This window comes from Equus quagga, chromosome 14 (assembly GCF_021613505.1).
Source record: "Equus quagga isolate Etosha38 chromosome 14, UCLA_HA_Equagga_1.0, whole genome shotgun sequence".
Taxonomy (NCBI): Eukaryota; Metazoa; Chordata; class Mammalia; order Perissodactyla; family Equidae; genus Equus; species Equus quagga.
In genome coordinates this window covers 94,261,327-94,289,320 of record NC_060280.1, presented here as the reverse complement: position 1 = coordinate 94,289,320, position 27,994 = coordinate 94,261,327, and the positions used below count along the sequence as shown (strand labels likewise).

General features: G+C 58.7%; 1 protein-coding gene across 1 annotated transcript; it reads left to right on the top strand.

Moving 5' to 3' along the window:
- Positions 1 to 184: 184 nt before the first annotated feature.
- On the top strand, positions 185 to 27,656 carry CHAF1A (chromatin assembly factor 1 subunit A). Its single transcript, XM_046686177.1, has 15 exons — positions 185 to 319; positions 3,589 to 3,639; positions 5,163 to 6,025; positions 10,812 to 10,868; positions 12,466 to 12,695; positions 12,978 to 13,038; positions 13,435 to 13,503; positions 15,834 to 16,060; positions 16,531 to 16,699; positions 16,875 to 16,955; positions 17,427 to 17,519; positions 18,466 to 18,718; positions 19,426 to 19,916; positions 24,597 to 24,693; positions 25,699 to 27,656. Exons 1-15 carry the CDS (start codon positions 268 to 270, stop codon positions 25,797 to 25,799), a joined length of 2,895 nt encoding a protein of 964 aa, XP_046542133.1. The 5' UTR covers positions 185 to 267; the 3' UTR covers positions 25,800 to 27,656.
- The last annotated feature ends 338 nt before the right edge of the window (positions 27,657 to 27,994 follow it).

Genomic DNA, 27,994 nt, shown 5'->3' with positions numbered 1-27,994 from the left:
AATATCAATAGGGGAGCCATGGGAGGAATGGAAGCCTCGGCTCTCGCGAGGATGCTCCCGGCGCTGGCCTGTTCCCGAGGCGGGCCGTCACGTGACGCGGCCTCGCCCAATCAGCGCACGGGCTGCGGGGGTCGCCGCGGTTCCCGCCAAATACGAGCGCGGCGGCCGCGGCAGCAGCGGCGCGGGCGGGAGGGCGAGCAGCAGCGGCCGCCGGAGCGGAGCCCGCGCCTCCGCCGCCTGAGGGGAGCTCGAGCCGCCGCCGGAGCGATGCTGGAGGAGCCGGAGTGCGCGGCGCCGGGCGCCAGGGCAGCGGCGGCAGGTCGGTTCGGGCCCGCGGCCGGGGGAATGGGGCGCGCGGCCTGTGCGGGCCGAGGCGGAGGTCGGGGGCGGACGGGCCTCCGGGCCCCGGGCCCGCTCCTCGGCGCCGGGCGTTCGGTCTGTGGGGCCGTCCAATCCCGAGGAAGGGCCTTGCGGCGCGGAGGGCGCGCTCCTTGACGTTATTGTTGCGGCCGCGACCATTTCTTTCCGGCGCTTTTGCGTCAGTTCGTCCTTCCAGGGCCCTGTGCCGTGACGGGTCGGAGCGGCCGGGAGGGGAAACTGAGGCCCGTGGAGGCGAAGGGGCCGGCTCGGCAGGTTACTGGGTGCGTTTGGGGCTCCTGAGCGAGTTGGACCCTGCAGCGGCCCTCTGGCCGAGTGGGGAAACTGAGGCCCGGGGTCACACGGGCTTGGGAACTCGAGCGGCTGCATCTGCGGGTCCGGGCAGGCCCAAGGAAGAGGCCGGACGGGGGGATGGTCAGGGAGCCGGGTCTCCCGGGGTCTTGGTCCTGCCGGGTATGCAGGGTGACCTGTCCTCTCCCTGTGGCTTTGGGGGGGGGGCTTGCTAGCACCCCGCCGGTCCCCGAAACGTGGGAGGCAAATCAAGGAAGACCCGATTGCCCCCCTCCCCTGCCCGACTCCCATTTTCTCCCCGCCCATGCACGGTGCTTGGCACATAGTAGGTGGCCGAGAAATAAGTGTTGGTTGAATGAATAAGGGTTGGCCGGGACATCCGTTAGTCTAGTACAGGGTTTCTCAACCTTAGCACTATTGGCATTTGGGGCCGTCCTGTGCCCTGTGCCCTGGCCTCCACCCCTTGGAGCCCCATAGGACCCCCTCTTCCCCAGTTGTGACAGCCCCAATATCCAGGCATTGCCAAGGGACCCCTGGGGGCCCGCCCCCCCCCCCCCCGCCCCCCAGTTGAGAGCCGCTGCTCTAATTGTTTCCAGACTTTGGGATTTCACAGAGGCATAAAACTCATATAAATGAAGTTGGGACTGATGGTCAGGGACAGTCCTTTGGCCCAATAAAGATGTTTAAAAAGCACCTCTTGCTGCGACGGTGCTGTCATAAAAGGAACGAATGTTTTCATGCCAAATAACACGGGGAGGGGTGTATCTCAGCACTCAGAGCATGGCGAGTTTATACACGATGCGTGTTCGTTGTGTGTGCGCCTTCCAACCGTCGGGATCCCTGCATGGAGCCCCTTTTTATGTCCACCTGAGGTTGCTTCCCGGCCTAGGTCACTTCTGTCCCACTTGCATCAAAGCTGGTGACTCAGGGCCATGCCAATGGATCCTTGTGGTTGTCCTAAAAATAAATTTAAGTGGCTAAAGATTATGTATCCTTCAGTTAAGGTGGGGCAGGAAATCCATGTTTTTGATAACTGAAAACTTGAGACCTATATTCTTTTGAAATGGGTAGAAAGGAAATGCGAGTCTTCTGGGTACCTTTCTTATATTCCAAGCTGGGAAGCGGGGGAGGGCAGTTTCATTTATGCACAATTGAATTTTGGGGTGGTTTTTTTTTTTTTTTAAGATTTTATTTTTTCCTTTTTCTCCCCAAAGCCCCCCGGTACATAGTTGTATATTCTCCATTGTGGGTCCTTCTAGTTGTGGCATGTGGGATGCTGCCTCAGTGTGGTTTGATGAGCACCCAGGATTCGAACCAATGAAACACTGGGCCGCCTGCAGCAGAGCGCACGAACTTAACCACTCAGTCACGGGGCCAGCCCCTGGCGTGGGTTTTTGTTTTGTTTTGTTTTGTTTTATTTGGCGAGGAAGATTGGCCCTGAGCTAACATGTGTTGCCAATCTTCCTCTTTTTGCTTGAGGAAGATTGGCACTGACCTAACATCTGTGTCGGTCTTTCTCTATTTTGTGTGTGGGATGCTGCCACATCGTGGCTTGATGAGTAGTGTTTAGGTCCGTGCCCAGGATCCGAACCTGTGAACCCCCAGCTGCTGCCGAAGCAGAGCATGAAAACTTAACCACTACGCCACTGGGCCAGCCCCCAGTTTTTTAGAAAGCCTCGATCTGCTTTTAAAAAATACTTGTGTGTATCTTTTTAAAAAAATACGCAGATTGCCCAAAATAACTAAACTAGATTTTCTTCAAGCCAGAAGTAGCAGGTGTGAGCTTCTAAATTTATTCTAGCCGTTTAAAAATATTTATCCAAAGGCTCGGTTCTATTTATGGTCATTTCTGCATCGGCTTTGATGTTATTAGATGCTTTTCTTGAGATTTCCTCGTGCAGGAAAAACATTCTCCCTTCTCATTTCCTTTTTTTTTTTTTTTTTTTTTGAGGAAGATTAGCCCTGAGCTAACTAACTACTGCCAATCCTCCTCCTTTTGCTGAGGAAGACTGGCCCTGAGCTCACATCTGTGCCCATCTTCCTCTACTTTATATGTGGGACGCCTACCACAGCATGGCTTGCCAAGCGGTGCCATGTCCGCACCCGGGATCCGAACCGGCAAAGCCCGGGCCGCCGAGAAGCGGAACGTGCGCACTTAACCGCTGCACCACCGGGCCGGCCCCCCGTTCTCATTTCTTGACGACAGCACTTCAGCTCCAGCCTGGCAAGCTCAAAATGCTACCTTCATAAACTCTATTTTAAAAGAAAATAAACCCTATTGGAATTGTATGGATTTGGTGGCGGGAGGGGTTGCATTGGAGGAGGAAGCGTTGGGGTCGTGGTCATGGTGAAGTCGGTAAGACGCGGCTTTCTCTCGCCTCTAGCTTTGCTCATTCCTCTTTTCATTGCTCCCGTTCTTGTGGTCACTCACTTCCCGCGATGTGCCAGCCCCGGGCGAGGTGCTCCGGGACAGCGTGGAGCCAGTCTCCCTGCTGTCACAGAGCTGGCGTTCTGTTGGAGAGGAGACGTAATAAACAGCATGAGTCTCAGAGTGATCAGTCCTCGAGGAAAATAAGATGAGAAGAAGTGACAGTGTCCAGGGCAGAATTTCTCAACCTCTTAACGTTTGGGGCCAGAGGCTTCTCTGTCGTGGGGGCCGTCCTGTGCCTCGCAGGATGTGTAGCAGTAACCCTGTCCTCTACCCACTAGATGCCAGCAGCACCCTCCCCCCAGTCGTCACAACCCAGAAAGTCCCTAGACATTGCCAAATGTGCCTCGGGGAGGCGGGGGGGGGGGGGGGGCAGGTGAAAGAATCCCCCCCGGCTGGACAACCACTTTGTACAGGATCGGGGCTGCGTATGTATTTGCCGCTTCGTTATTGCCAATATTGAGTAACTTATCCTCGACTCCTGTTCACAGCCATGGATTCCAAAGACAGACCAGCTTTTCCAGTGAAGAAGTTAATACAAGGTAACTTTCTGGGAATGGGTTCAATATTGGTTCCTAAGTTATATCCTTCATTGTGCCCTCAATTATATATATATATATTTTCTTTTTTGAGGAAGATTAGCTCTGAGCTAACACCTGCCGCCAATCCTCCTCTTTTTGCTGAGGAAGACTGGCCCTGAGCTCACATCCATGCCCATCTTCCTCTACTTTATATGTGGGACGCCTGCCACAGCATGACTTGCCAAGCGGTGCCATGTCCACACCCGGGATCCGAACCAGCGAACCCTGGGCTGCCGAAGCAGAACGTGCGCACTTAACCACTGTGCCACTGGGCCAGCCCCTCAATTATATTTTTAATTCCCCTTGAGCAGAGGCCATCTGTCGGGGTCCTCAGCAGAAGCGTCCGGAGGCTGGAGGGGAGCGAGACAGTTGCCCCTCCCAGTCGGAAGCTGGGAAGCCCGTTTCATTACACTCCTGTTCCCAGGAGCAAATCCAGAGGGGCTGCCTTTGGATAGAGTTTCTCTACGTCAGCACTGCTGACACTCAGTAATTTTTCATCCGGGGGCGCTGTCCTGTATGTTGCAGAGAGTTTAACAGCACCCCCAGCCTCCCCTCCCAAGTTATGACAGTAATGTCTCCAGACGTTGCTGGATGTCCCCTGACGGGCACCGGGTTGAGCCACTGTTGTACAGGAAGATAAGTGGCCCCCAATCTTTTTGTGTAAAACGGGGACTGCATTTACCCTTAGGCCAGGTTAGTGGCTGGATTGTATAAAAGATAGTGGCTTCCGGTTTGTAAAACTTGGTCCTCTGTCCCCTGTAGCAGTTTGCCTTCTCCTGTGACAACTCATAGCAGGCTTGGTGTTGGTGGGAAACATGTCAAGGACAGGAATCTTCTGAGGTTAAAGGGTTCGGGCAAACTGTAGAACCAAGGGCATGATTGGTTTATAAACTGATTCAGGCCGGGTTTATTTGTTTGGTCTATTACATCGTGAAAAGTTCACCCGATGTTTTGGCTTTTAAGTAAAAATGGGCTCCTTAGCAAGTTCCCCATCTGACTTGGCTCACTCTCCTGAGGGCTTACCATGTGTCTCCTAGCCGGCGGCAGCCCAGCCAGCAAGGGGGGGACGCTTGTTTGATTGACAAGAAAAGCTAACAGCCTGGGATGCTGGGAGCAGAGAGAGGATCTTTCCACAAGTGGGCCTGTGTCTCTTGCTCTTGAGAACCTGTTGCAGTATCTTCAAACAGGATTTCCACCCATTGTAAATAAATAGGGAATTTGAACTGGATCCTGAACAGATCAGAAAACGTCTTTTTCAGAATTCTGGCTATGAAATATCTCCCTGCTATGAAAGCTTGTCAGTTTGTTTTTAATTAGCATGTTGAAAAGGTACAGATTGAAAAGATAACCCGTCTTTAGGCCTTAAAATCGCCCCCTCCAAGCCCTCAGGGTCGATCATTTTCAAGTGTATGGAGTATTAAAGCATCGATTGTCGCTCGTCACACTTTCACTAAAGAGACGGCCTCCTTCTCTCTTCCTTTCAGCTCGCCTGCCATTCAAGCGCCTGAATCTTGTCCCAAAGGAGAAAACCGATGAGGGCTCAGATGACGCGAGAAGCTGTCGGACTGCGCCTGCGCCAGGTCGTGTCCCCGAGTTAGAAACCTCTTTGGACATCTTGGAGAGTGACTGTCACATGGGTGCTGATGCAGATTTTAGGCCAAAACTTGTCAATGGGAAGGGTCCCTTAGATTACTTTTTAAGTAGAGACAAAGCCAGTATTGAGCAGACCACGGTCATCATTGATTTGACGGAGGACTCGAATGACCAAACAGACAGTACTGTGGCCCACAGTGAACTAAGTGCTGCCGCCTCTCCCTCTGGGGCGCCTGTCGATGCGGTCAGAGAAGAAGCCGGACAGGCGAGGGGGCTGGCCAAGGCCCGTCCGAAGGATGAGCTGGCGTTTCCCGAGACTCTGGCAGACACTCCGTGCGAAACAGAGGAGGAGCATGCTGGCTCAGGGGGCGCAGAGAGCAGGGTGGACGCGCAGAAAGGCTCACCCCAAAGCTGCCCCAAGCTGCCAGGTGGCCCGAGAACGTGCCCCAAGAAGGACCAGGACGGTTGGAGCGAAGCCGGGGGCATCCTGTTCAGAGGGAAGGTGCCCGTGGTGGTCTTGCAGGATATCCTGGCTGCGAAAGCGCCTGGTGCCCAGTCTCCTCCTCGCACACCCCCCAGCCAGGCCGCGCCCTCCGAGGGCGAGGTGCTGGAGTCCAGCCCCGAAGAAGACTCTGTCCTCAGCCATTCCTCTCTGAGCTCTTGCTCTGCCACCAGCTCCCCCGAGGGGCAGTCCGCTCCCGAAAAGCAGCGCGGCCGTGCCAGCCCCTTCCCCGCCTCCACGCCGATCCACAGAGTGAGTATGTCCAATTCAGAGCCCTTCTAGTTCCGTCCCCTCACTCTTCACCCGGGGACCCGTGTCACCCACAGGGCTGGTGGCCGACGGGGTGGGGCCACAAACGAGGTCTTGTGACTTCCGATGCAGGATTCTCTCCCAAATCAAACACCACCGGGGGGTGTTCAGTGGGTGTCACTGCGACGTGCCAGGGGCCCGGGCACTCACCAGCGTCTGGACGCCATTCTGGGAGCCTGAGGCGTTTGAGTGAACGACGAGTGTGAGCAGGCAGCCGTAACCCCTCGTGTCGGGCTGTAGCTTCAGGCCCCTGCCTGCCTTCTGCCTGTTCCAACACAGACTAGGGGTGTTGGTGGTACAAAGGCAGTAAGCGTCGGCGGAGAGACCCCGAGACAACAGGAAGAATAAAATGGGAAATTCTGTAGCGTCAGCTCTGGTCAGCGTGGCCACCCATCTTAAAAAGCTCACCCAGAGCGACAAGAACAAAAGGAGAAAGCTGGCACCATTTTTAGGGACCCCAGAAGGTTGACTTTGGAAATGTGTGTTTCTGTTGCTGGTTTCCGATCAGCAGTGACGAACGTCTCTGTTCTCACCCATCCTTAAGCCCTTGTGGGTACCACTGAGAGACATCAGTCAAGAATCCCACCGCATATTTAATGGTGTTCTTTAGTTTGGATCCTGGGGTGGCTCCTCCAGTCTGCTGTACCTGCTTAATTTGACCATAAACCACCAACCTTGATCGCTTTCTGAAATTCCATCACTAAGCAACCAGTTACTTTTCTAGATGATTCCATGTCTTTTACCTCCCGAGATTAGACAACAGAAAAAATGGCTTTCTCTTTAGGTTCACAAAGTGCCAATCAAGAGTAGAGTTACCTTTTTTAAGTTAGTGATTTTATGCCCGTCGGCCCGCCTGAGAAGTGGGGAGCCCCATAGTTGGGCGTTGTCATGAGAAGTTGTACTTCTGTCCACTGGCCCGGGGGGCCGGAAAACCGCCGAGCACGGGAACCAAATGCTGCATCTGAGAAGCCAGGTCTTACTCTGAACACGGGCTCCGAGTTTTGAAATGCTCTCGAAGGCAGTGTTGTCACACAGCTTTGCAAAGAATTCATGTTGCAAGGGGCGAGGGCTTCAGACCAGCCCAGAGCGTGCGGCAGAAATTTGCCCCCGTCACCCACCGCGGGGAACGAGAGCCGCCTGCAGTCGGGCGACCCCACAGGCCTGGGTGAAATGATCCTCCGAGGGCCTGGCTGGACACAGGCCACCTCCGGCCACACGCGCACGGCCTTCTAGTTTATGTCCTCGCCCCTCGGGAGCCTGGACTCCCTGGCTTGTTCTTGGCCTGTTAGTTTCACGGTTGGTACCTAGTGCCTCTCCCTGCCGTGGGCCCAGTTTCTCCTGACCCTGTGCCTGGGGGCGGTGCCTTTGTGTCTCCATTTTCCCTCTCCACCTCTTCCTCTCCAGAGTCTAGGCAGGAGCTCGTCGCAAGCTTACAGGTGGTTTCATGTTACCATGTAATGTGCGGTTTCTGTTGGGTTCTGTTGGTACCATGCACTCGCTGCGTTTGGAACCCCTAGGCGCTCACTCGGCCTCTGTTTTGTGTGTTTGTTTTTTTTGGGGGGGGGGGGTTTTCCTTCCAGGGAGCTTGTTAAAGCGCAGCTCTTGCTGTCCCGTCCCAGGGAGTCCGATGTAGTCCCCTGAGAGAGCTTTGTTTCTGTTGTTTTTTGTTTTTTGGTGAGGAAGATTGATATGGATGTTAGCTCAGAGCCAATCTTCCTCTGTTCCATGTGGGATGCCGCTGAGCGGGGCTTGACAAGCGGTGCTAGGTCCACGCCTAGGATCCAAACCTGCCAACCCCGGGCCGCCAAAGCGGAGAGCGTGAGTTTAACCACTGCGCCCCCGGGCTGGCCCCTGTTTGTTTGTTTTCAAGTGTTCCCAGGGATAATTTAGGAACACCTCTTTTAGATGATCCAGGGTCTTTTCACTGGCCAAGGAGTTGCTATTCAGCATTAGAGCTTTCTCCCATTTGGGCTGGAACCGTTTCTCCCGTTTGTTTGCACTTAGATGAGTCATTTCCCCTGCTTTATCGATGATTCCAAATTATCATTCCATAGATGATACTTTTTTTTTTTTTTTTGAGGAAGATTGGCCCTGAGCTAACATCCACTGCCAATGCTCCTCTTTTTGCTGAGGAAGATTGTCCCTGAGCTAACATGGGTGCCCAGCTTCCTCTATTTGGTATGTGGGACACCGCCTCAGCATGGCTCAGTGAGCAATGTGTAGGTCCACACGGGATGCAAACTGGCATACCCCGGGCCTCAAAGCAGACCGCACAAACTTAACTGCTGCGCCACTGGGCTGGCCCCAGTAGATGATAACGTTCATACAGCTGTGTCCCTGGCATCTTTGTCCTGCCTCTGTACAAACGAGCCCAGGTCGCTGGAACTTTTTCCCGTACAATCTAATTTATACAAATCTTAAATGCTCCGTGTTTTAAAAAAAAAAAAAGCATTGCAACATTGCAGCCCCCTTTGGCTCTTTTCTCTCCCCCAGATTGTCATTACTGTCATCTTAGATTTCCCCGTGTGGCATGGATGTGAGAGAGCCCTTAGGAACACCGTCTCGTTTTCTGTACAGCCATACGCTGTGAATATGTTTCTTTTCCTTGGCCGGGTGTCAGATATTTCGTACTTTGGCGTGGGAAGGTGGGTGTCTTTAACTTCTGTGTACACGCCTGTGCTGTGGGTCTGTGCAGTGTTTCTGTTGTCTCTGATTCTCGGCCTTGACCCACGATAGTTGTAACGAGCGTCCCCCTGCCGTGTCCAGGCCGTGGTCTCGCAGACTCGCGGGCCCATGGGAAGGCGCGTTGAGCTGTGCCCGCTGGCGCTGCAGTGTGGCCCGGCCGCTGGATTTCTGTCTCTTCCCTCTGCCTTCTCCCCTCTGCTGTCGGGTCTTGGGCTGCTGCCGGCCTGCGCATAGCCTCGTCTCCTCACCTTTCACTGCTGCTTCTCTGCGCCGGGCTTGCAAATCACGTGCCTTGTGGAGGAAATCAGATAAGCGGGCTCCGGGATTCCCGAACAGCGTGCGGGAGTTTCAGTGCCGGGCGTCCTTCCATCCGCCTTGACGGCGGGGCGGTTGGTGGCGCGCTTCCGCTGCCTTCTGGGATCCCGGGTCTGCTTTTCGGCAGCTGAGTTCCAGATAGGTAGCAGGTATGGCCTGTATTTTGCGAGAGAGTTCCATAAGAACTTGGGCCAAATGTCAAGAGTTACAATTATTGGAGACCAGTAAGGTCCACCTGAATCTCCAGTGAAGGAATCGAGAAACTGGTTTGAAATTGTCACGATTGCTCTTGTCGTTGGATGCCATTAAGCTGGCTCCTGGTAGTCGTGTCACCCCCTTTATTCCTGGACTCGCAGCAAAGGGCAGGCGTTGTAAAAGGCACTGATTCTGCAGCTGAGTTTCCACAAGTGCAGGAGAGACTAAGTAAATGCGTTTGCCGCAGTCTGGGGTCACGTTCAGCACTAGGATCTTTGAACACAAAGGACAGTGACAGTGAGGCGCCTTATGAATTCTGTGAGATCCTCTCCTGTGGGGGTGGAGCCGCTGACGTGGCAGGGGGAGCGGACCCTGGAGAGCCACGTGCTCTTGCTTACGCGCTTGGGGAGACTGCCCTCGGAGCTGGCAGCGCTGTTGGCGCTGCTCCGTGGAGACGGGGAGCCCCAGCGTGCTCTCGGGGGCCTTCGAGCTCCTCCCAGCACGTGGCTTCTTATGCCTGTGCTCGGCCCTCTCCTTTCCTACAGGAAGGCTTAGTCCAGAAAGGCGTGCCAAGCAGGATTGCTGTCCTGAGTTCTTTCATCTGTCGCTTTTATTCGTGAGAAGTCTTAGGGCCGAGGTTTCCCCGGGTGGAGAAATAGCTGCTACAGTTTTGTCGAGACAGCAGACCGTTCCAAGAGCAATGGGCCTTCGCGTCTTCAGCTCGACTTCAGTCTCAGCTTTGGCTGCCTCTCCTGGCGCTTCTTTCTTCGGGCCCGAACTCTCTCCGTGGTTCTCCAGTCTTCTGGTGGTGGGCTATGAGGACTCCCTGCTCCGGAGAGAGCTCAGGCCTGCCGTCTGCGCTCCTGGCTCGTAGTCCTGCCTGGGACCATCAGCCAGTGTGGGAGCGAGTCCAGCCATGTGTCTGGGCCCTGCGAGCCCACGCTCCGTGTGAAGCAGGGCGCTGGAGCGTGCTGTGCTCTAGAATCTAGGGCTGTGGACCAGACCGCTCCGCTAGTCTGGTTGACCTCCGCGTCGTGGAAAGCAGAGCTGTGCCAGGCAGAGAGTGCAAATTGTGGCCCCCGGAATCCAGTCTGTAGACGTGTCTTATTTGATCCACATGGTGTTGCCTTTTAAACGTTACCTACAAAATTCATGTAAAAATCCCTCTAGCGGGTTCTTGGGAAAATCGGCCATGCTGGGCTGCATGCCTGCAAGAGTTCCGTCCCCTTTGGCAGGGCGGGTCCTCTCTAGTTGGCCACCGATCCCACCACGCAGTGTCGTCTGCCTCCCCCGTCTGCCCGCTATCCCCAGATGCTCGCCTGCCCTTGTTCACTGGGGTTGTGGGACTGCGACATTTTGGTTCTGTGGGTGGAAACTGGTGTCCTGGACAGCTTTCCATTCTCATTGTGCAAAACGGTTTTTGAAGTGTGGGTCCCTGTTCCCTCCTCCCTTTCCCCCTGGACTGTGCGGGACAGTAAACGGGTTAAAGTGGTTAAAAACCGCGCATGTTTAAAGATGACGTCTTTCATTTCAGATAACTAAGAAATTGGTCAAAGTTTCTGCCGAGAAGAACAGGATGAGACTGCAAAGAGTAAGAGATTTCCCCTGAAACAGACACTCACCCACTGTGCCCTGTGCACTGAATAGTGAGCAGAGCCCCTCGCATGCGCTCTGGCCGGGGCACACCTCTCCCCTCTGGTTCTCACCACCGTTGGCTTCGTTTTACATAACTGGGCTTTGCGGATTGCATCGCTTTAGCTTTGCTCAGTCCTAAGGTTTGGCACGCAGCCTTTCTAAGCCATTGTTATTATTATTATCTTAATAGTTGGCCACCCGTTGTGGCTTAAAATTGCCCTCGCCCTGGTCCCGGTCTCCTGGCGGGGGTGGAAGCCCCTCCCCCGCGCTGTAACCTGCTGGCGGCCCTCACACCCCATGGCTGATTGCTCAGTGCTTCTCTGCTAAGCCTTTGACTCTGTTTTCTAGAGTTTCTCTCTTTCTTCGTTGGAACTTCAGAGCTGGGCACAGGCCGGTGAGGGTGGGGAGGGGACTGAGAAGGAAGAGGTGTGGTTTCCCATGGTTCCCAGCCCCCACGGGCAGAGAGACTCCCCTCCCACCCCACGTTTCACTGCTGGGCTCGGCGCTCGCCCAGACCAGGCACCTCTGTAAGTGTCCTGGTGTCAGAGGCGGGTGCGGAGGACACTTGGCCAGACGCGAATGTTAGACCTGTCTGAGGGCATGCCACCGGGGCTTTTGTGCCATCGACCAAGGGTTCCTGAGGGCGAGGGGGGAATATTCTCTGGGGACGGGGGCACAGTCACACGCCCTCAGAAAGCTGAGCTGTCGGGCTCTTGACAGGTGGGAAGCCCATCCTTGGTGGGAACAGCCCTTGACAATGACCCTGAGCCGTGTCAGAAGCTGGCCAGCCCTTCCGTTGGGCAGGTGAACTGTTTAACATGAACTCACCGTGACAGAATGACTCAGGGTCCCAGGCCGCGTGCCACTGCTCTGGAATGAGGAACCGATGTAATAAAGGGATGTTCCCTCCTCAAAGACTAGAAAAGGAGCTAGCTGTTTCTTCCCGTGGTAACGACAAGATGCTCCCATCGGAATAGAGCCTCTGTGTCCTTTCTGACTGTCGCACCTTCTTTTCCCATCCTGAGAAATGGCTTAAAGATGTTTTTCTTTTTGCTCTTTCTTATGTGTTCTCATCTGTCCCCTCCTGCTTTAAGCCTCGCTCATCAGGGTCCCTGTCCTTGCCTCATCCCAGGCTTCTATTTCAAAAGAAATAAAGTAAAGCCTGTCATCGGGTATGGTCCTGGGGGGCCGGAAGAGAAGTGCCTCTGGTCTAAAGGTAGCGAGGGAAAACCTGCAGGGGCTTCTGTCTTTATTTTGCCACGGCTTTTTGAGTAGATAAATGCAGCTCAGACGCCACCGCGGGCCCCCTGCCTAGGCAGCCTAGAGGGACTTATGTAATCGTTTTTTATTCAGTAAAAAATAAACTTCACCCCACGTCGAAAGGCGGTATTTTAAATGAACCTTATTTTGAATTGCCCACGAGGCCCAGAGAAGGAGCTGATTGTCCTTTGCACACGACAGAAGGCAGTGTGATGGCTGGGAGGATGCGGATGGGCGCGCAGGCCGCCCTCCCCGCAGCTCCGCGGCCGCAGCTGTGCGCTGTCTCTGTGCAGGATCAGGAGCGGCTGGGCAAGCAGCTGAAGCTGCGGGCCGAGAGAGAGGAGAAGGAGAAGCTGAGAGAGGAGGCCAAGCGGGCCAAGGAAGAAGCCAGGAAGAGGAGAGAGGAGGAGAGGGAGCTGAAGGAGAAGGAGCGGCGCGAGAGGAGGGAGAAGGACGAGAAGCAGAAGGCGGAGAAGCAGCGGCTCAAGGAGGAGCGGCGCAAGGAGCGGCAGGAGGCGCTGGAGTGAGTGCCCCACCCTCCTCCTGCGTCCCCTGCGTGGGGCAGCCGGCTCCCCTTCCACGCCTCCTGTGTCCTCCGCGAGGGGCGTACACTGAGCCCCTGCTGGAAGGGAGGAGAGGAAGCCTCTGTTCTGTTGTGCTCCCCACTCCCCACCCCCACCCTCCCGGCCCGTGTGTCTCCGGGGACACTTCTTCAGCCCCCAGCGTGCGGGTCTCACCAGGAACGCAGGCTTGGTCCTTGTGCATCGAGGGCTGGTCGGCTAACATGGAGTTGTGTGTCTCGCAGGGCGAAGCTGGAGGAGAAGAGGAAAAAGGAAGAGGAGAAACGGTTGAGAGAAGAAGAGAAGGTAGAGCGCTGTCCCCGAGCCTCCACGTTCCGGCCTGTTCGACAGCGGCCCTAGAGACGGCGGAAAGGGGATTTTTGCTTAATTGCTGCCCGGTGTTCCCCAGGTCGTGGGAAGCCGTGTGGCCCCACAGGGACTGGCGTGCGTGTGTAAATAGGTTCTTGTCCTTGTTCTTGTGCTGGCCTGTCACGTGCCTTTCGGTCCTTCTGCCCACAAGAGCATCTGGCACTTTGCAATTGGCTGGTGCCCGGTTGCAGGTCGATGGGTTTTGAGAGCTAAGATCAAAATAATGCTTTCCCCTGAAAAATTTTTGGGCTTCACTTGGGGGCCTTTGCACGCTTTAAACCCACGTGGTCTCTCTCCATTCCTGCGTCCTCCTCATCTTCTCTTCACTTGCAGCGCATTAAAGCAGAGAAGGCCGAAATCACGAGGTTCTTCCAGAAACCAAAGACTCCACAGGCCCCCAAGGTGAGCGGCTGGCTTCCCCTGGCTTCACTTCTGCTGCTGGTTGGCCCTTCCTTCTGAGGAGCAGAGGGCTGGCTTCCAACCAGCTGGCTGCCCGTTCGTCAAGGGGCCTCCGCCTGCACAGCAGCTTCTGTTTCCGGAGGCTCCATATTTTGTCATTGTCGCTGTCCCTGAAGAAGCGGAAAGTGGCACATTTGCTAAAACTGCCAGGTGTTGAGAGGTGGCCTCACGAGCAGTTTTGTGTTAGGAGGTGTGTGGGAAAGGGAGGGACGGAGACTGGGGCCTTCCCCCCGGGGAGCCTCCGCTCCGGGTGGCAGCCTCCCTGAGTCAGAAAGCCATGGGGTGGCGCTCTGCAGAATTCCCTTCCCCGCCGGCCTCCGTCACCCGCTGAACCAGCCTCTGCTCCTCGAGACCCCACACCTCCTTCCCCTCCCTCCCGGCTCCAGAGGTCACCTGTCTCCTCCGACGCAGGGTGTCCTTCCAGATCTTTCTCTGTGTGCTTACAGCCCCGTGTATATTTATGTATTGGTACACATATGAATCAGGAGTGTTCTGGATCGACGTTACTGCTCGGTGTACTTGCTGTATCTTGGATTCTTGCCATGTCGGCCCACTTCGATCTCCCTCATTGTTTTCCATTGCTGCGGGACATTTTGTGACGGGGATGGTGTCACTTCATACATCCATTCCCTGTTGACCCCCTCAGCAGGGCGCACGCCCTTCCTCCAGGGGGCCACCTGCCAGGGGTCTTGCTGCTGGTCAAGGACACACACATCCTCAAAATCGTAGCGGTTACTGTCCCGGGGCCCTCCCAGGGGAAACTCGGGGGCACCGTCCCCGCCACTCGTGCAGATGTGCTCTCCCGCCAGCTGCCAGCTCTGCGTGTGACGAGTTCTCTTTCCGATTTGCCAACCTGATGGGTAAAAAAAGTGATGTCCTTGTCCTACTGAGCGTCTGTCCTTGGCCTCTGGTACAGTTCACCAGCTTTCCAAGTGTGTTTGCCATCTTCTTTCTCCTTCCGTGACTTGCCAATTCCTGTTTTTCACCCAGTTTTCCACAGGATTGGCTCTCCCCTCCCCCCAGATCTCTAGGACTTCTTTATGTCGCCTGGACTTGCATTCTTGGTGATAGACACTACAAATATTTCTTCTCAGCCTGTTCCCCACCTTTTAACTTTGTTTATGGGGTCTTTTGTTGCCCAGAAATTTTTTGTTTTAACGTCAACCTTTTTATTCTTTCACGGCAATTGGCTTTTGGTTGGAAAGCCTTGCATATCCTATGGTTGTAGATACATTCTGATTTTTTTCCGGTTTTTGCGAGGTGTTTTTTAGCTTAAGTCTTATTTTTCATGTTGTGTTCCTTTGCTGGGACGCTTTGGGCTCATGGTATGGGGCATGCCCTCACTTTTTCCTCCTGTGGATCCCAATGTCCCCAGCACCCCTTTCTTAGGCAGGAGAACTCTGCTGCTTCTTGGCCTTGGCTCCATGTTGGAATCACCCGGGAGCTTTAAAGAACACTGGAGCCTCGATCTTATCCCCAGAAATCCCACAGGCCTGGTCTGGGCATCGGGATTTCCAGCAGTTCCGCGGACGACCTCGTACAGCCAGTGATGAGGCCAGTGACGTTGGCTTTCACATGCAGATTTCATAGATGTGGCTTCTCCCCCTGCCTCCCATGTCGCGCTCACGTGCTCCAGGTTTCGGACCCCTAGACACAGACGTTAAAGCTGGTGGAGGAGCTCCAGGAAGAGAAATCCCATCCATTCTGTAAACCAGAATTTGCAGTGGGTGGTTCTTAGGAAATAGACAGTGATGTTCCGGGTTCCTGTCTGGCGTCGGTGTTGGAGTCGGCCGTGTCGTAATGTTGCATTGTCATGGGGTGGCTCCGGGTAAGCAGGTCACTCTCCTGGGTCTCTGTTTCCTTCCCTGGATCTCAGGCCTTATCGTCTTTTTATCTAGGAAAAAAAAAAAGCCAGGTTTATGGAGGTATAATTTTACAGTAAAATTCACTATTTTCAGGAATACCATTCAGTGAGTTTTGACAATACACAGGGCCCCACGACCGCCATTGTGATCAGATCTAGAGTCTTTTCATCATCCCAGTGGGCTCTCTTGTAGTTGTCCCCTCCTTCCACGCCCAGCCTCTGGCAGCTGCTGTTGTCATCTCTGGCCCCCTAGCTTTGCCTTTTCCTGAAACCTGGGTAAATGGCATCATACAGCTGTTTGTGTGTCTCCTCTGACGCACCAACCCGGACGAATCTGAAAGCGGCTGCCACGTCCCTCAGCCTCCCCGCCCTGCTGGCTGGCGTGCCATCTCTCTCCTCTCCGTTCCAGACCCTGGCCGGCTCCTGCGGCAAGTTTGCCCCTTTTGAAATTAAAGAGCACATGGTCCTCGCCCCTCGGTGTCGGACCGCCTTTGACCAAGACCTCTGTGAGCAGCTGGACCAGCTCCTCCAGCGGCAGAGCAGCGAGTTCTCCTTCCTGAAAGATCTGAAAGGCCGGCGGCCCCTCAGGTCGGGGCCCACTGTGGTTTCCACCCGCAGCACGGGCATCGTTAACAGGTGAGTGCCGTGGGGGAGGCCAGGGCAGCTCGAGCCCTGGGGGCTCGCTCCTTGGGGCCTTGGGCCAGCGCCTCCTTCCCTGGGCCCGGACTCCAGTGCTCCACTGGAACTCTCTGCTGGCTTCCCGGGGCCTCCGGAGTGTCTCGGCGCGGCCTTGCCGAAGGGCGCTGCTCTGGAGGGCAGCCCGGCCGGCGGCCTCCTGCTCTCTCCCTGCGGGGATCTTCCTGCTGGCCCCTCCTGGAAGGGCATCTCCCGGTTCTTGCTGCTGTGCTCGCTCCCCTCATGCCCTGGGGCACCTGTCTCCCTCCTCCTCGCTCCATCCCGGGAGTAAAGGCTCCTTAGCTTCTTCCGGAGCAGGTGCTGCTGAATGTCGCCCGTCTTTGTCACACGCTGTGGCCGGGTCCTCGGGAAGGCTGGGCGTGGGGGAGCGCGTCGCGGGCACGTTCGGACTGTGCATCCTCCCCTCTCAGTGACGTGGTGATCGTGGAGAGCGGCAAAGTGGACGGCGTGCCTGACAGGAAGCAGTTCGGCAGGATGAAGCTCCTGCAGTTCTCCGAGAACCACCGGCCAGCGTACTGGGGGACGTGGAACAAGAAGACGGCGGTCATCCATCCAAGGGACCCCTGGGCCCAGGACAGGGTGAGCGTGTGGGCAGACGCGCCGATGGGCCCGGCGCCTGCCCTTCCGGGTTCCCTTCTCGTTTGCCTTCTTTTACGCTGGTCTCGGACTCCGTAAGTATTCCAGCTCCTCTGCCCCGCCTTTTCTTGCCAACGCTGGGAAGCGACCATGACGCCCCGCGCGTGTATTTCCCCAGAAGCTCCTGGACTACGAGGTGGACAGCGATGACGAGTGGGAGGAGGAGGAGCCGGGCGAATCCCTCTCCCACAGTGAAGGGGTGAGTACGGGCGGGGACCACTCCGGTGTCGGCCAAAGGCCCCAGCGTGCCCTGGGCGGGGCTCAGCACGGGCAGCCTGGGTCTGACCTGCGGTGCTGTCCGGACGCTGCAGCCCACGTTTACCATCTGGGTTTCCTGTTTCTCTTGGAGAACCTCATCTGGTGTCACTGGCAGTGGTGGGTGATCCTTTTAGATGGGGCGCCCACGCCTGGTTCTCCTCAGTCCCCACCGCTCCCTCTTGCCTTCCACCTGGGCGGCTTCACTTCCTCGTTTTCTGTCTGCCCTCCACCCCCAACTGTAATCTAGTGGGGTTAACGAATGGGGATTCTCCTGGTCCTCACGGTGTCCACAGGAACCACACTCAAAGCTGTAGATGGCTTTTTCTCCCTTAGATGACCACAGATGAAAATTTTAAATGAAGCGTATATTGTTTCCACATATTATGAACATCCTTCTTTTCCCCTTTCTGAGGATGATGATGATGAAGTGGGAGAGGATGAAGATGAAGACGATGGTTTTTTTGTGCCCCATGGGTACCTGTCCGAGGACGAAGGAGTAACCGAGGTGAGGGGTGGGCGAGGGGGTGACCGGGTCAGAAAAGAGCTCAGTTGGGGGCTGGACGCGGTGGCTGCTGACCTGGGACAGTGATGGTGGGTCCTCTGCCCGCAGCCAATGCCACACGTGCCTTGCTCCTCATGCAGTCATCGTCATTGGTGGGGCTGCTTGAACCTGGGCTGGAATTTTGCCTGTGCGGGAAGGGGGTACGAGAAAATTCCAAGTGAGGGGAGAGGGGGAGAAGAAACCCTGCTCAGAGGGTGGCTGTGGTTTGTGGGTCAGGACACGAACTTTCTTTTCGCATCTTTTAGCTCAAGTATAATTAACATACAACGAAACACACAGATCTTAATTACCGAGTGTGATGACTTTGGGCAATTGACTACATTTGCAAAACTGCCACTCAAAATGCAGTCTAGAACTTTACCACCTCTCCGGCAGGTTCCCCTACGCCCCTCTGAGTTAACCCCCTGCCGCCAGCTTTCTAAATTCTTCCAGATGGGGGAACTTTGGGATGAGCCGTTTCTGGGGTCCCGGAGGCCTGTCGGGTTGCAGTGTTTGGGTGGCAGAGGAACAGAGAAAAACACGCCACGCCCGGGGAATGGGCGTGTCTCAGCCAGAGCTGCGGGGCGTGGGTGCCTTGCACGTTTCCCACCAACGGGGCAGGCATGTCTCGTCGCACCGCAGCAGCCCTGTCACTGAGCGGGATCGGGTTCAGGGTGGAGGCGGCCCGGCCCCGTGCGAAACTGGGCGTGCAATTGGGGGCTGGTGACTTGACAGCCCGTGACGAGAGGCGGGATGGCCTGGACGTGGCGGGGACCCTGCAGGCGTGGTTTCCACACTGGCCCCACTGGAATAGTTCGGTCCCTTCCTCACCGTCCTGGGGTGGGGACCGGGGCACCCGGGCAGAGGGGAGCGGGGACCCCGAGTAAGCGTCTGCTCCCTGTCCTGCAAGGAGTGTGCCGACCCTGAGAACCACAAGGTCCGGCAGAAGCTGAAGGCCAAGGAGTGGGACGAGTTCCTGGCCAAGGGGAAGCGCTTCCGCGTGCTCCAGCCCGTGAAGGTCGGCTGCGTCTGGGCCAGCGAGCAGGACGGCGGCGCCGACCTGAAGCTGCTGCGGCAGTTCACGGCGTGCCTGCTGGAGGCCGCGCCCTCCGAGGAGGAGCAGGCGCCCAAGGCCTCCAGGAGGGAGAAGAGAGACCAGCAGAGTGAGTGCGGACGGGCAGGGCTGGAGGGGCGCCGGGGCCCGGGGAGCAGGGTAGGCGACCGGCTCGAAAATTTAGTTCTTTCGACAAAGAGCAAAAGCCAACTCTTGCCAAGCACATCTGTTCGCTCTCTGATGCTCACGAGAGCCGTGCGAGGCAGCTGCTTCACTCTACCTGTCTCCCTGCGGGGACCCGAGTCACACTCCGTGACTGCTGTGCCGCCCTGCTCTCCAAGCCCGGGAGGACCCGTGACTCCGCGCGAGCACCATGCCCGTTACTCAGGAAAAGTAGGCCCATAGAGTGAGGCGCGGCAGTTAATCCACACGAATCCCGCCATGTGAGGCTTGGGCTTCTCAGAATCTTCTGGAGCTGGTTCTTGTGTCTTAAATCTGCCCTGTAAAGGCCACCCCAGGGGCCAGCCTGGTGGCATAGTGGTTAAGTTCATGTGCTCCTCTTCAGTGGCCCGGGTTCCCCAGTTTGGATCCTGGGTGTGGACCTGCACACCGCTTGTCAAGCCATGCTGTGGCAGCGTCCCACATGTAAAATAGAGGAAGATGGGCACGGATGTGAGCTCAGGGCCAGTCTTCCTCAGCAAGAAAAAAAAAGGTCACCCCAAAGCCAGCTGTGTCTGTCAACCTTGGAGACAGACTGGGAGACCATGTGCCATGTTTGCTCCGTGTCTCACACACGCCCTGTCCCCTTCTCCCCAGTCTTGGCGCAGCTGCTGCCGTTGCTGCATGGGAACGTGAACGGGAGCAAAGTGATCATCCGAGAGTTCCAGGAGTGTTGCCGCCGCGGGCTGCTCAGCAAGGACGCTGGCAGCCCCGAGAGCAGCTCCGCCAGCCCCCCGAGCCCCGGCTCCTCCCGCCCGCAGACCCCCACCGCCGGCGAGGATGCCACCGTCCCCTCCAAGGCCAGGCTCAAGCGGCTTATTTCTGAGAACTCGGTGTACGAGAAGAGGCCTGATTTCAGGATGTGCTGGTACGTCCACCCGCAGGTCCTCAAGAGCTTTGACCAGGAGCACCTGCCCGTCCCGTGCCAGTGGAGTTACGTCACCATGGTGCCCTCGGCCACCAGGGAGGACAGTGGCAGCGTCCTGCCCACGGGGCCCGTGCAGGGGACGTCCGTGTCGCTGAAGCGGAAGTCGGCGGGCAGCATGTGCATCACCCAGTTCATGAAGAAGCGCAGGCACGACGGGCAGGTGAGCGGCGCGGCCGGGAGCACCCGCGGCGGCCTCCCGGTGCTCCACGGAGCGCGTGCTCTAGAGCAGTGTTAGATTCACAGCGGAACCGGGGCCAGAAACTGGTCCAAAGTTGAGGGGGCGATGCGGAGATTTCCCAGGTGCCCCGTCGTCCCAACACACACAGCCTCCCTACTCCCAGCATCCCCAGCAGAGGGCGCATCTGGCACAGCCAAGGAACCTACACGGACCCGTCGCGCTCCCCTCAAGGCTGGGTAGGGGTCCCTCTCGGTGTGGTACCTTCTGTGGGTTCGGACAGAGGTAGAGCGACATCGGCCGTCAATGTCACAGGCTAGTTCCACTGCCCTCAACGTGCTCTGGGCTCCGCCCTCCGCCCGCCTTCCCCGTCACCCCTGGCAGCCACCATCTATTTACTGTCTCCATAGCTTCGCCTTTTCCAGAACGTCCTGTGGTGGGAATCACACAGATCGGCTTCTTTCACGGAGCAACATGCATTTAAGGTTCCCCATGTCTTTCCATGGCCTCCTGGCGGCTCGTTTCTTTTTAGCACCGAATGACGTTCCAGGCACTGAGTTTTTACTTCTTATTTATTTGTTTGTTTCTGCATTCATTCAACACAGCCATTAAGCACGTATTCTACCCCAGGGACCCTGCTAGGCCTTGTGACGCGGTCACGAGCAGAACTCTACCTAATGGGAGACACGGGCAGGAGTGCTTCAGGCCGAGTGCTGCGTGATTGCAAACCAACCGGAGCGGAGGGGAGCGGGCGGGAACTGAGGGCGTGTGCACGGGTGAGCAGGCTCCTGGGGCCACTGTGCTCCGTGGGCCCCAGCGCGGTGTCGTGCTCGGGGCGGCCCAGCCGCAGGGGCGTCTGCCAGTGCGTGAGCCGTGCAGTTCACCGTGCTGGAGTGTGAACGTCGGGGGGCTGCTGTTCCTGCGCCGCCTCTTACTGCAAACGTGCGGGCTGGGTGAGCACGCGGCCCCGCTTTGAGCGGGCCCCCCACGGAGCTACAGACTTTGAGAGACTCGGTTTGCGAGGAGGATGAGCTGAAGCTGGGCCTCCCGCTCACGTCCGGTGGCGTCTTCAGGAGGGCGCTGTGGCTAGGGGGATGGAGATGGTGACAGAGAGGGAGGGAGAGCAGGCGTTCGGCCCCCAGCCCCCAGCCCCTGCCCACCGCTTCTGACATCCGTCCTGTGCAGCTGAGAAACGAAGTGGCCGTCAGGGTGGGGGCCCTCAGTTGCTCCTGGAGGGGTGCCTGGTCTCCCTGCCTCCCTCAGGCGGATGAGGCCTTGGCTGCGTTGCAGGCTTCCTTCTCACACTGCCACGGCAGAGGAGACAGCAGAGTGGCCCAGGGTTGTCACATCGACTGTCCCCAGTCCCTTGCAGAGCCTGTGTCTGCGCCAGGCTGTGTGGCCAGCTCCGCCTGGCCTGGGGTGACAACCTGGCACGGAGGGGAGCCCATGGGGTTGGGAGTCAGGGCCCCAAACCCACCGACACCCCCTCCCTGGGCCTCGGCGAGCATGAGGGGCTCCGCTAGCTGTGTGTGCTCAAGCAGCAGAGCCCTTTCGTGGCCGACAGCGTTACCGAATGGGGTGGGGCGCCCCGGGTCAGGCTGCTCCGGTGGAGACCAGTGTGAGGCCCAGTTGGAAAATGGCTCAGGCCGGAAGACACCCCGATTTGTTTCCTTGTCCAGGCAGCGTTCGCGGCCTCTCCCCCCTCAGCCCCCCGGGGCCCCTCTCACCCTCTGAGCCCGGGAGGCTTTCGTTGGGGTGAATGTGGGGTCCTGCACAGTCTCGTGGGAGGGGCGCAGCTGTGTCCCTGAGCTCTGCAGTGCTCTTGCCCTCAGGGTGGCCGTCTTCGTTCGTGTTCACAGCCGTGTCCGTCCACGGGTTCTAGCCCAGTGCAGGTGTCCTCACATGCGAGGCCCTGTGCTGGGTGCTTCACGGGGCTCCCTATGCTTCCGTGGTGGTAAGATGCTTCCTCATCTTCCGAGCCACCAGGAAAGCGAGGGCTCCCGGGAGAAGGTGTGTGCCCGGGGCTCAGTGAACAGGCTTCCCCATGACACACGCATGGACAGCCCGAGTGGCCTCTGCTCCCCGTCCACAGGCGGGCGCCTTATAGAGGCTCAGTGTGTGGGGGACTCAGCGATGGCCACCCTATGAGCGAGCTGCACCCTGGGCCCAGCTCACGACTTAGCCACTGTATCTGCAAGTCTAAAACTGCTCTGGGCAGAAGCATCACCCCGGGGGCGGGACAGACCGTCCAGGTTGTGGGCGTGCTGGACCTCGTCTGCATTTTAAAAGTCCCTCTCAGGATCCCAGGTGAGGGGCCGGGACACAGCCTGGGCCACGTCACAGGAAGGGAAGCCTGAGCACCTGGTTCTGGGGCAGCTCAGTGGGCTTCGGCCTTGCTGCTGCTCCTGCGAGGGCTCGTGGGGGCACCTGCTTGACCGCACTTGGTGCCCTAGGATTGTGTTGGGCCACAGGTCACAGCCCCAGTCACAGGGTAAACCACAGGCTTTGTCTCCAGCAATAAGTAGTCCTGAGCCCCTGTAATGACACCGTCGTCCAGGGGCCAGGCTCCTCCCATCTCCCACTCCCTCCTTCCTTAGTGTGTGGCCTTTGTCTTCATGGTCGCAAAACGGCTGCTGCCCCTCCAGCCAGCAGGACCAGCAGCTGAAGCTGCCCATTTGGCTGGAAAGGGAAGCCCTGCCCAGCAGACCCCGTCTGTTTCTTTCCGGCTGGAATGCTTGGGCGCAAAGCTGCAAGAGAGGCTGCGGAAATGAGTCCTTGGCCAGCACCCCTGCCCCACAAAATTGCGGTTCTGTTTTGGGAGGGGGGTGGGAGAGTCGCTTTGGGGTGTGCATCGAGCAGGCCTGCTGCTGCACAGCACCTGCACGGAGTGGGGGACCTGGGACGGCTTTCTGGAAGGGAGGCCAGAGGCCGGGAGCAGTGGCGTGCTTCCCTGCGTCTTGGCAAGGCCGCAGGCTGAGCCCCCGGCCCCGGGATGCTTGTGGCCAACGCCACGGGTGGACCCGTGTCTTCAATTGGGTTGGGCTGCCTTACTTTGTGAGAAGTTTACAGTCTTTTCAAGTTCGAACCAGTCATAATACTCGTGGGTTTACAAGGTGTCAGGAGCTCATGGGACGAACAGGCTGAGTTCAGGTGCCACTTCTGCCACCACGTATCTGTGTGGCCCAGGGCAACTCAACTGTGGGCCTCGGGGTAATTTTAAAGCGGGGAGGGGCTCCATTTGCACTCAGTCCAGGGTATCCTGTGATGGAGACAAGGGTCACAGAAGCACGATGTGACAGCCCCCCCCCCACGTCATTGCCGAGTGTCCTCCCGCTCTGCGTCCACCCCCTGCGGAGGGACAGCAGGGTGACGAGCTTGAGCTTGCCCGTTAGGATGCGCTGCCAGCTCAGCTTGCACCTGGGAGGCATCGAGGCCTGTGCGAGCCTGGAGGGCTGTGGATGGTGACCCCTGAGCGCTGGCGGCTCCAGAGGGGACCTCGTTTGTCTGCACTTGCCTCTCCTGTCTTGGGGCGCGGGACTTGGAGGGGCTCTAAAGGTCCTTCCGCTTAACAGACCACACCACCCCGAATCAGGGTGACTCAGAGCTGGGCTGTTCTGCCAGCCAGTTGGGGGTTGCCCTCCGCGTCTCCTCCACCCCGTGGTAGTGGCGCGCCTGGGCGTGGAGCCCGGGCACCAGGAACTGCTGGGCTGTGCTGGGGACCCGGCTGCCAGGCCAGGAGCCAGCGTGCACGGCCGCCTTGTCACGCTGCTGCCCTCTTGCAGGCGGCAGAGGAATTCCGGAAGCCTTTGGGGAAATGGCCTCCCTGTGGAAACGAGCTGGCTCCGCCGCCTCCGCTGCCTCTGTGGCCGCGGACAGGGCGCCTGTGCGCTCACGGGGGTGGCGATGGGTACAGCCAGTCCTACCTCCCGCCTTCCGTCTTCCCCTCCGGGGAGACCAATGAAGACGGCCCGGGAAGCTCGCTGGAAGCTGTCCTCGGTCTGGACCTTCCAGCCCCACCAGCCTGGCCTCTGCGGCCGCGGCGACACCCCCGCGGGCAGAGGGTCTGAGCCGCTGGGCCCCGTCCTCAGCCACTGCTGTCGAACAGTGAGCAGGGGCAGGGCGTGCTCTGTCAGTTCCCCTTCACACCCAGAGCGAACCCGGAATCTTTCTAGTGCACGAACAGTGCACCAACTATTTTTGGAATAAGGTGAGTAACCGTGGAGGCAGGTTTCAGAGATCAAAATTTAATTCGTTCACTGGAGAGAAGCCCCAAGCTTTCCTTTGGTCACAGGCTGTCAAAGGCCTCAGATTTGTTGTGCGAACAGGTAGAGGGGCTGCCCCAGGGCCGAGTGGCTAAGCTCCGCTTCGGCGGCCCAGGGCTCGGCCGGTTTGGATCCTGGGTGTGGACATGGCACCGCTCATCAGGCCACGCTGAGGCGGCGTGCCACATGCCACAGCTAGGAGGACTACGACTAGAATATACAACTGTGTACTGGGGCTTCTGGGGAGAAAGAACAAAAAGATGTTAGTTCAGGACCAATCTTTAAAAAAACGAAAAGCAACAGGTAGAGGCGGTCAGCAGGAGGAGTGGTGGCAGCGGGGTCACACTGTCCCGTGTCCCCATCCGCTGCTGCTCACGCCGGCCATGCTCCCTTGTCTGTTCAGGTCGGAGCTGGGGACCTGGACGGCTTCCAGGCGGACACGGAGGAGGAGGAGGAAGAGGACGGCGACTGTGTGATGATGGACATCTCGGCCATTGGGGGTGAGAAGGGCCCCAGCCCCCGCCTTTTCGTTCCACTGGCAGAAGGGACGAGCACCCCCCTCCCCCGCTCGCCTGCTCTGTAAAGAACGGGGGTCGAGGCGGAAGCCCAGAAGGGCGCTGGGCAGCCTGGCCTCGGGGGCGGCAGGGCGCAGTCCGGGCCCTGGACGGCCTGGCTCGGTCTGAAGGCTACGTTTAGGAAACCAGAGAACAGGCACTGGTGGCGGCCGCCGAGGTGGAGGGTGGACGGGCCGTGTCAGAGAGGGAGGTCCCAGGTTGGGGGGACTCAGGCACTGGTGAGGGGCAGCCTGAGGCCCGGCAGTCCTCGACGGCATGTGCCCTGGCCAGCCCCTGGGCCTCGGTGCCCCAATTTCTCTTGTTTGCTGTGGGGCCCCTCCCTCCCTGGGGGCTCAAGGGTCAGTCTCACTGAGAAGTGTCACTGAAAGCACACAGGTTCGAGAAGGACACAGCCCACACGTGAGCGAGCATCAGGGCTGCCCCTCCAGGTTCCCGGGTGTGGCCGGCGCCCTCTGTGGCGGCACGCATGCTCGCCCCGGGGCAGCCACGGTGAGGGCTGGCGGCGGGCGGGCTGAAGGTTCTGCCGTGTGGATGTCAGCACCAGACCTGCGGTAGCCCTCGCAGTAACAGTTACAAGAGACTGGCCGTGGGGGGCTGACCACGTCCTGGCACTGTTCCAGAAGCTTCCTACAAAAGCTGCACCCCAGGGGCGCTGACCCGGGGCGGGAGGGGGCTCGGGGAAGCCCTCACTGCGGGGCAGGGGCCTGAAGGAGGAGAAAGGAGCGCCCAGGGGATTCCAGGGGTCAGAAGGACGGGCTCAGGCGGTGAGGCCCTGTGCAAGGCATGTGTGTCAAGCAGGGACCAAGGGAGGTGAGGGAAGCCGGGGCTTGACGCTCGCTCCGCATCAGGCTCTGAGGGCGGCCGGGGGTGGGGAGCGCGCCCGCCTGGGCCGGGGCTGCAGCCAGCTAAGTGGCCCCCCTTGCCTTGCAGAGGTCCAGGCCCCGTGCGGAACCACTTCGGGAGCCGGGGGCCCCGTGGGGCTGGACGGCAGCCCGAGCCCTGTGCCCGCCAGCGCGCTCAGCCCCTCCTGAGCAGCCGCCTGGCCGTGCGCAGGCTGGTTAGGGTTCCTCCGACGCCCCTCCGATACTTGAAAGCCCTGGTTCCTGTGTAAAGAGCACTTTGTCCCGCGTCACAGACCTCCGCGGAGGTTTGGAAAGTTTTATATAGGATGCTTGATTAGTTCTCGATCTCTGTAAAAATCCCCCAGAGCTACATATCAACCCGCCCTCTAATAAAGCATTATTGCCCCGCGGGGACCTGCTCGGGGACGGCCAGCCTGGCCTGCGGACCCGAGCGGACGCCGGACGAGATGCTTGTGGATGAATTGTCCCGTGTGCTGCGGTGTGGCGCCGGGCCGGACATGGATGTGTATAAACCTGCTGTCTCCCCCGATCCGCGTGTCTGTCGTCCTTCACACGCGTCGTTTCTGCGAGTGCGCTCCAGCCGCACTCGGTGCTGCGCTGTCGCTGTCCGGGGTCCGCTCCCCCGCCCCCTGGGGCGCCCTGGCGTCCGTATGAAGGGTTACACTGTGGTGCTCTCCCCTCTCTTTGCTGTGGAGTCCTTGGCCTCCCGCCCACCCGGTTCAAGATTCGGGTGGTGACGCTGGGCAGCGCCCCCTGCCCCTCGGGGAGGCGAGGACCTGAGTCCTGGCTTCCAGAGCCAACTGGCCCAGCCCACACCTGAGGAGGAGCGGAACCCGCCAAGGACGCCGGAGCAGCCCTGCACTGGGGCTGGGAGCCCCCCGAGGCGTCTGAGTGCGTGCTAACACCCAGGGGAGCCGAGACTCGGGGAGAGTTCAGACGCCATCCCACCTGGACCCCGGTCCTCGTTTCATCCCCGCTGCCCCCGGGAGATGAGCCAGCTGACGCGTCAGCACACAGAGCACCTCAGCGGTGAGCCAGACCCCGCCAGGCCTGTGTCCTTCAGGGGCCCCCAGCCCCCAGGCCCCATCTGGGCGGGGCTGACAAAGGCCCCCTGCAGGCTGAGGGCCCGGCCCGGGCCCTGCCCCACCAGGCATGCCGCTGGCGGTGGCTACAGCTGTGTCTAAGGGCAGGCCCGTGGACCACACCTGGGGCCGCGACCGCCGAACCAGGCAAGGCCCCTTAACCCGCTGCAGGTGGCCACCTGACAACCTGCAGGTGGGGACAGGGGGGCGATGTGGGCGCTGAGCGCCAGGCCCAGGTCCTGCTCCCGTAGGAGAACCCAGCTGTGAAGCACAGCCACGTGTGGAGGCTGCTCACCGGCGGGGGGTTGGCAAGACTGTTGGTTTTGGAGTCACATTTGGGGCCTTGCAGCATCGAGTCTGTCCATCACCCAGCTGGCGGTGGCCACAGGACCAGCCACCTCAGGTCTCCGTGCAGCAAAGGGTGGAGAAGGGCCCAGAGCCGGGGGCCAGCGGGGGGAGGAGGAGGGGACAGTCTGGGCGAGTGCCTGTGGCGCTCCAGGCCTTGGCTCCCCGTTTGTGGGCTTCCTGTGGCCGCTAGAACAAGTCACTGCAGACTCGGTGACTTCACATGAGCGTGTTCTTTCAGTCCTGGAGATGAGAAAGAAGTCTGATATGGGCCCCACTGGGTTAAACTCCAGGTGTGGGCAGGGCTGGGGCCTTCTGGAACCTCCGGCGGGAAGTCCGTCTCCACCCCTTGGCCAGCTTTCGGAGGCGCCCGCTCTCCTTGGCTCGAGGCCCCTGCCTCCTTTGAAACCTGCAGTGCAGCGTCTTCCATCACTTCCTCCTCCTTCCACGTGTGACGACCCGTGATGGCATGGCCCTCCGGGACAGCCACCCGGGACGGCCTCCCCGTCTCAAGGTCCTGCATCACATGCAAAGTCCCTTCTGTCACAGGCTCCAGGGCTGAGGACACGGACAACCGAGGGGAACCCGCTCTGCTGAGCCTGGAGGCCCCGGGACGCCCACCCTCAGCTGGGCGGTGGGGACAAGGTCGTGGGTTCCCCTCAGGAAAGCAGCGAAGTGGAGGGCTCGCCCGGGCTGTGCAGGGCCCTGGGCACCCAGCCACCCACCACTGGCCCAACTCACTACCCAGAAGCTGGTCGACGTTCTATTTATTCGGGTTCATAATTTAGTGCTTACAGAACTGCGTCCTGGCAGCCCCGCATGTCATGCCCTGGGGCTGGCGAAGCTGAGACCAGCACTACGAGCAGGACGGCACGGCGGGCCCCCGAGAGCCCTCCCCGGGCAGCGGCCACAGGCACGTGGCCCCAACCAGCCAGC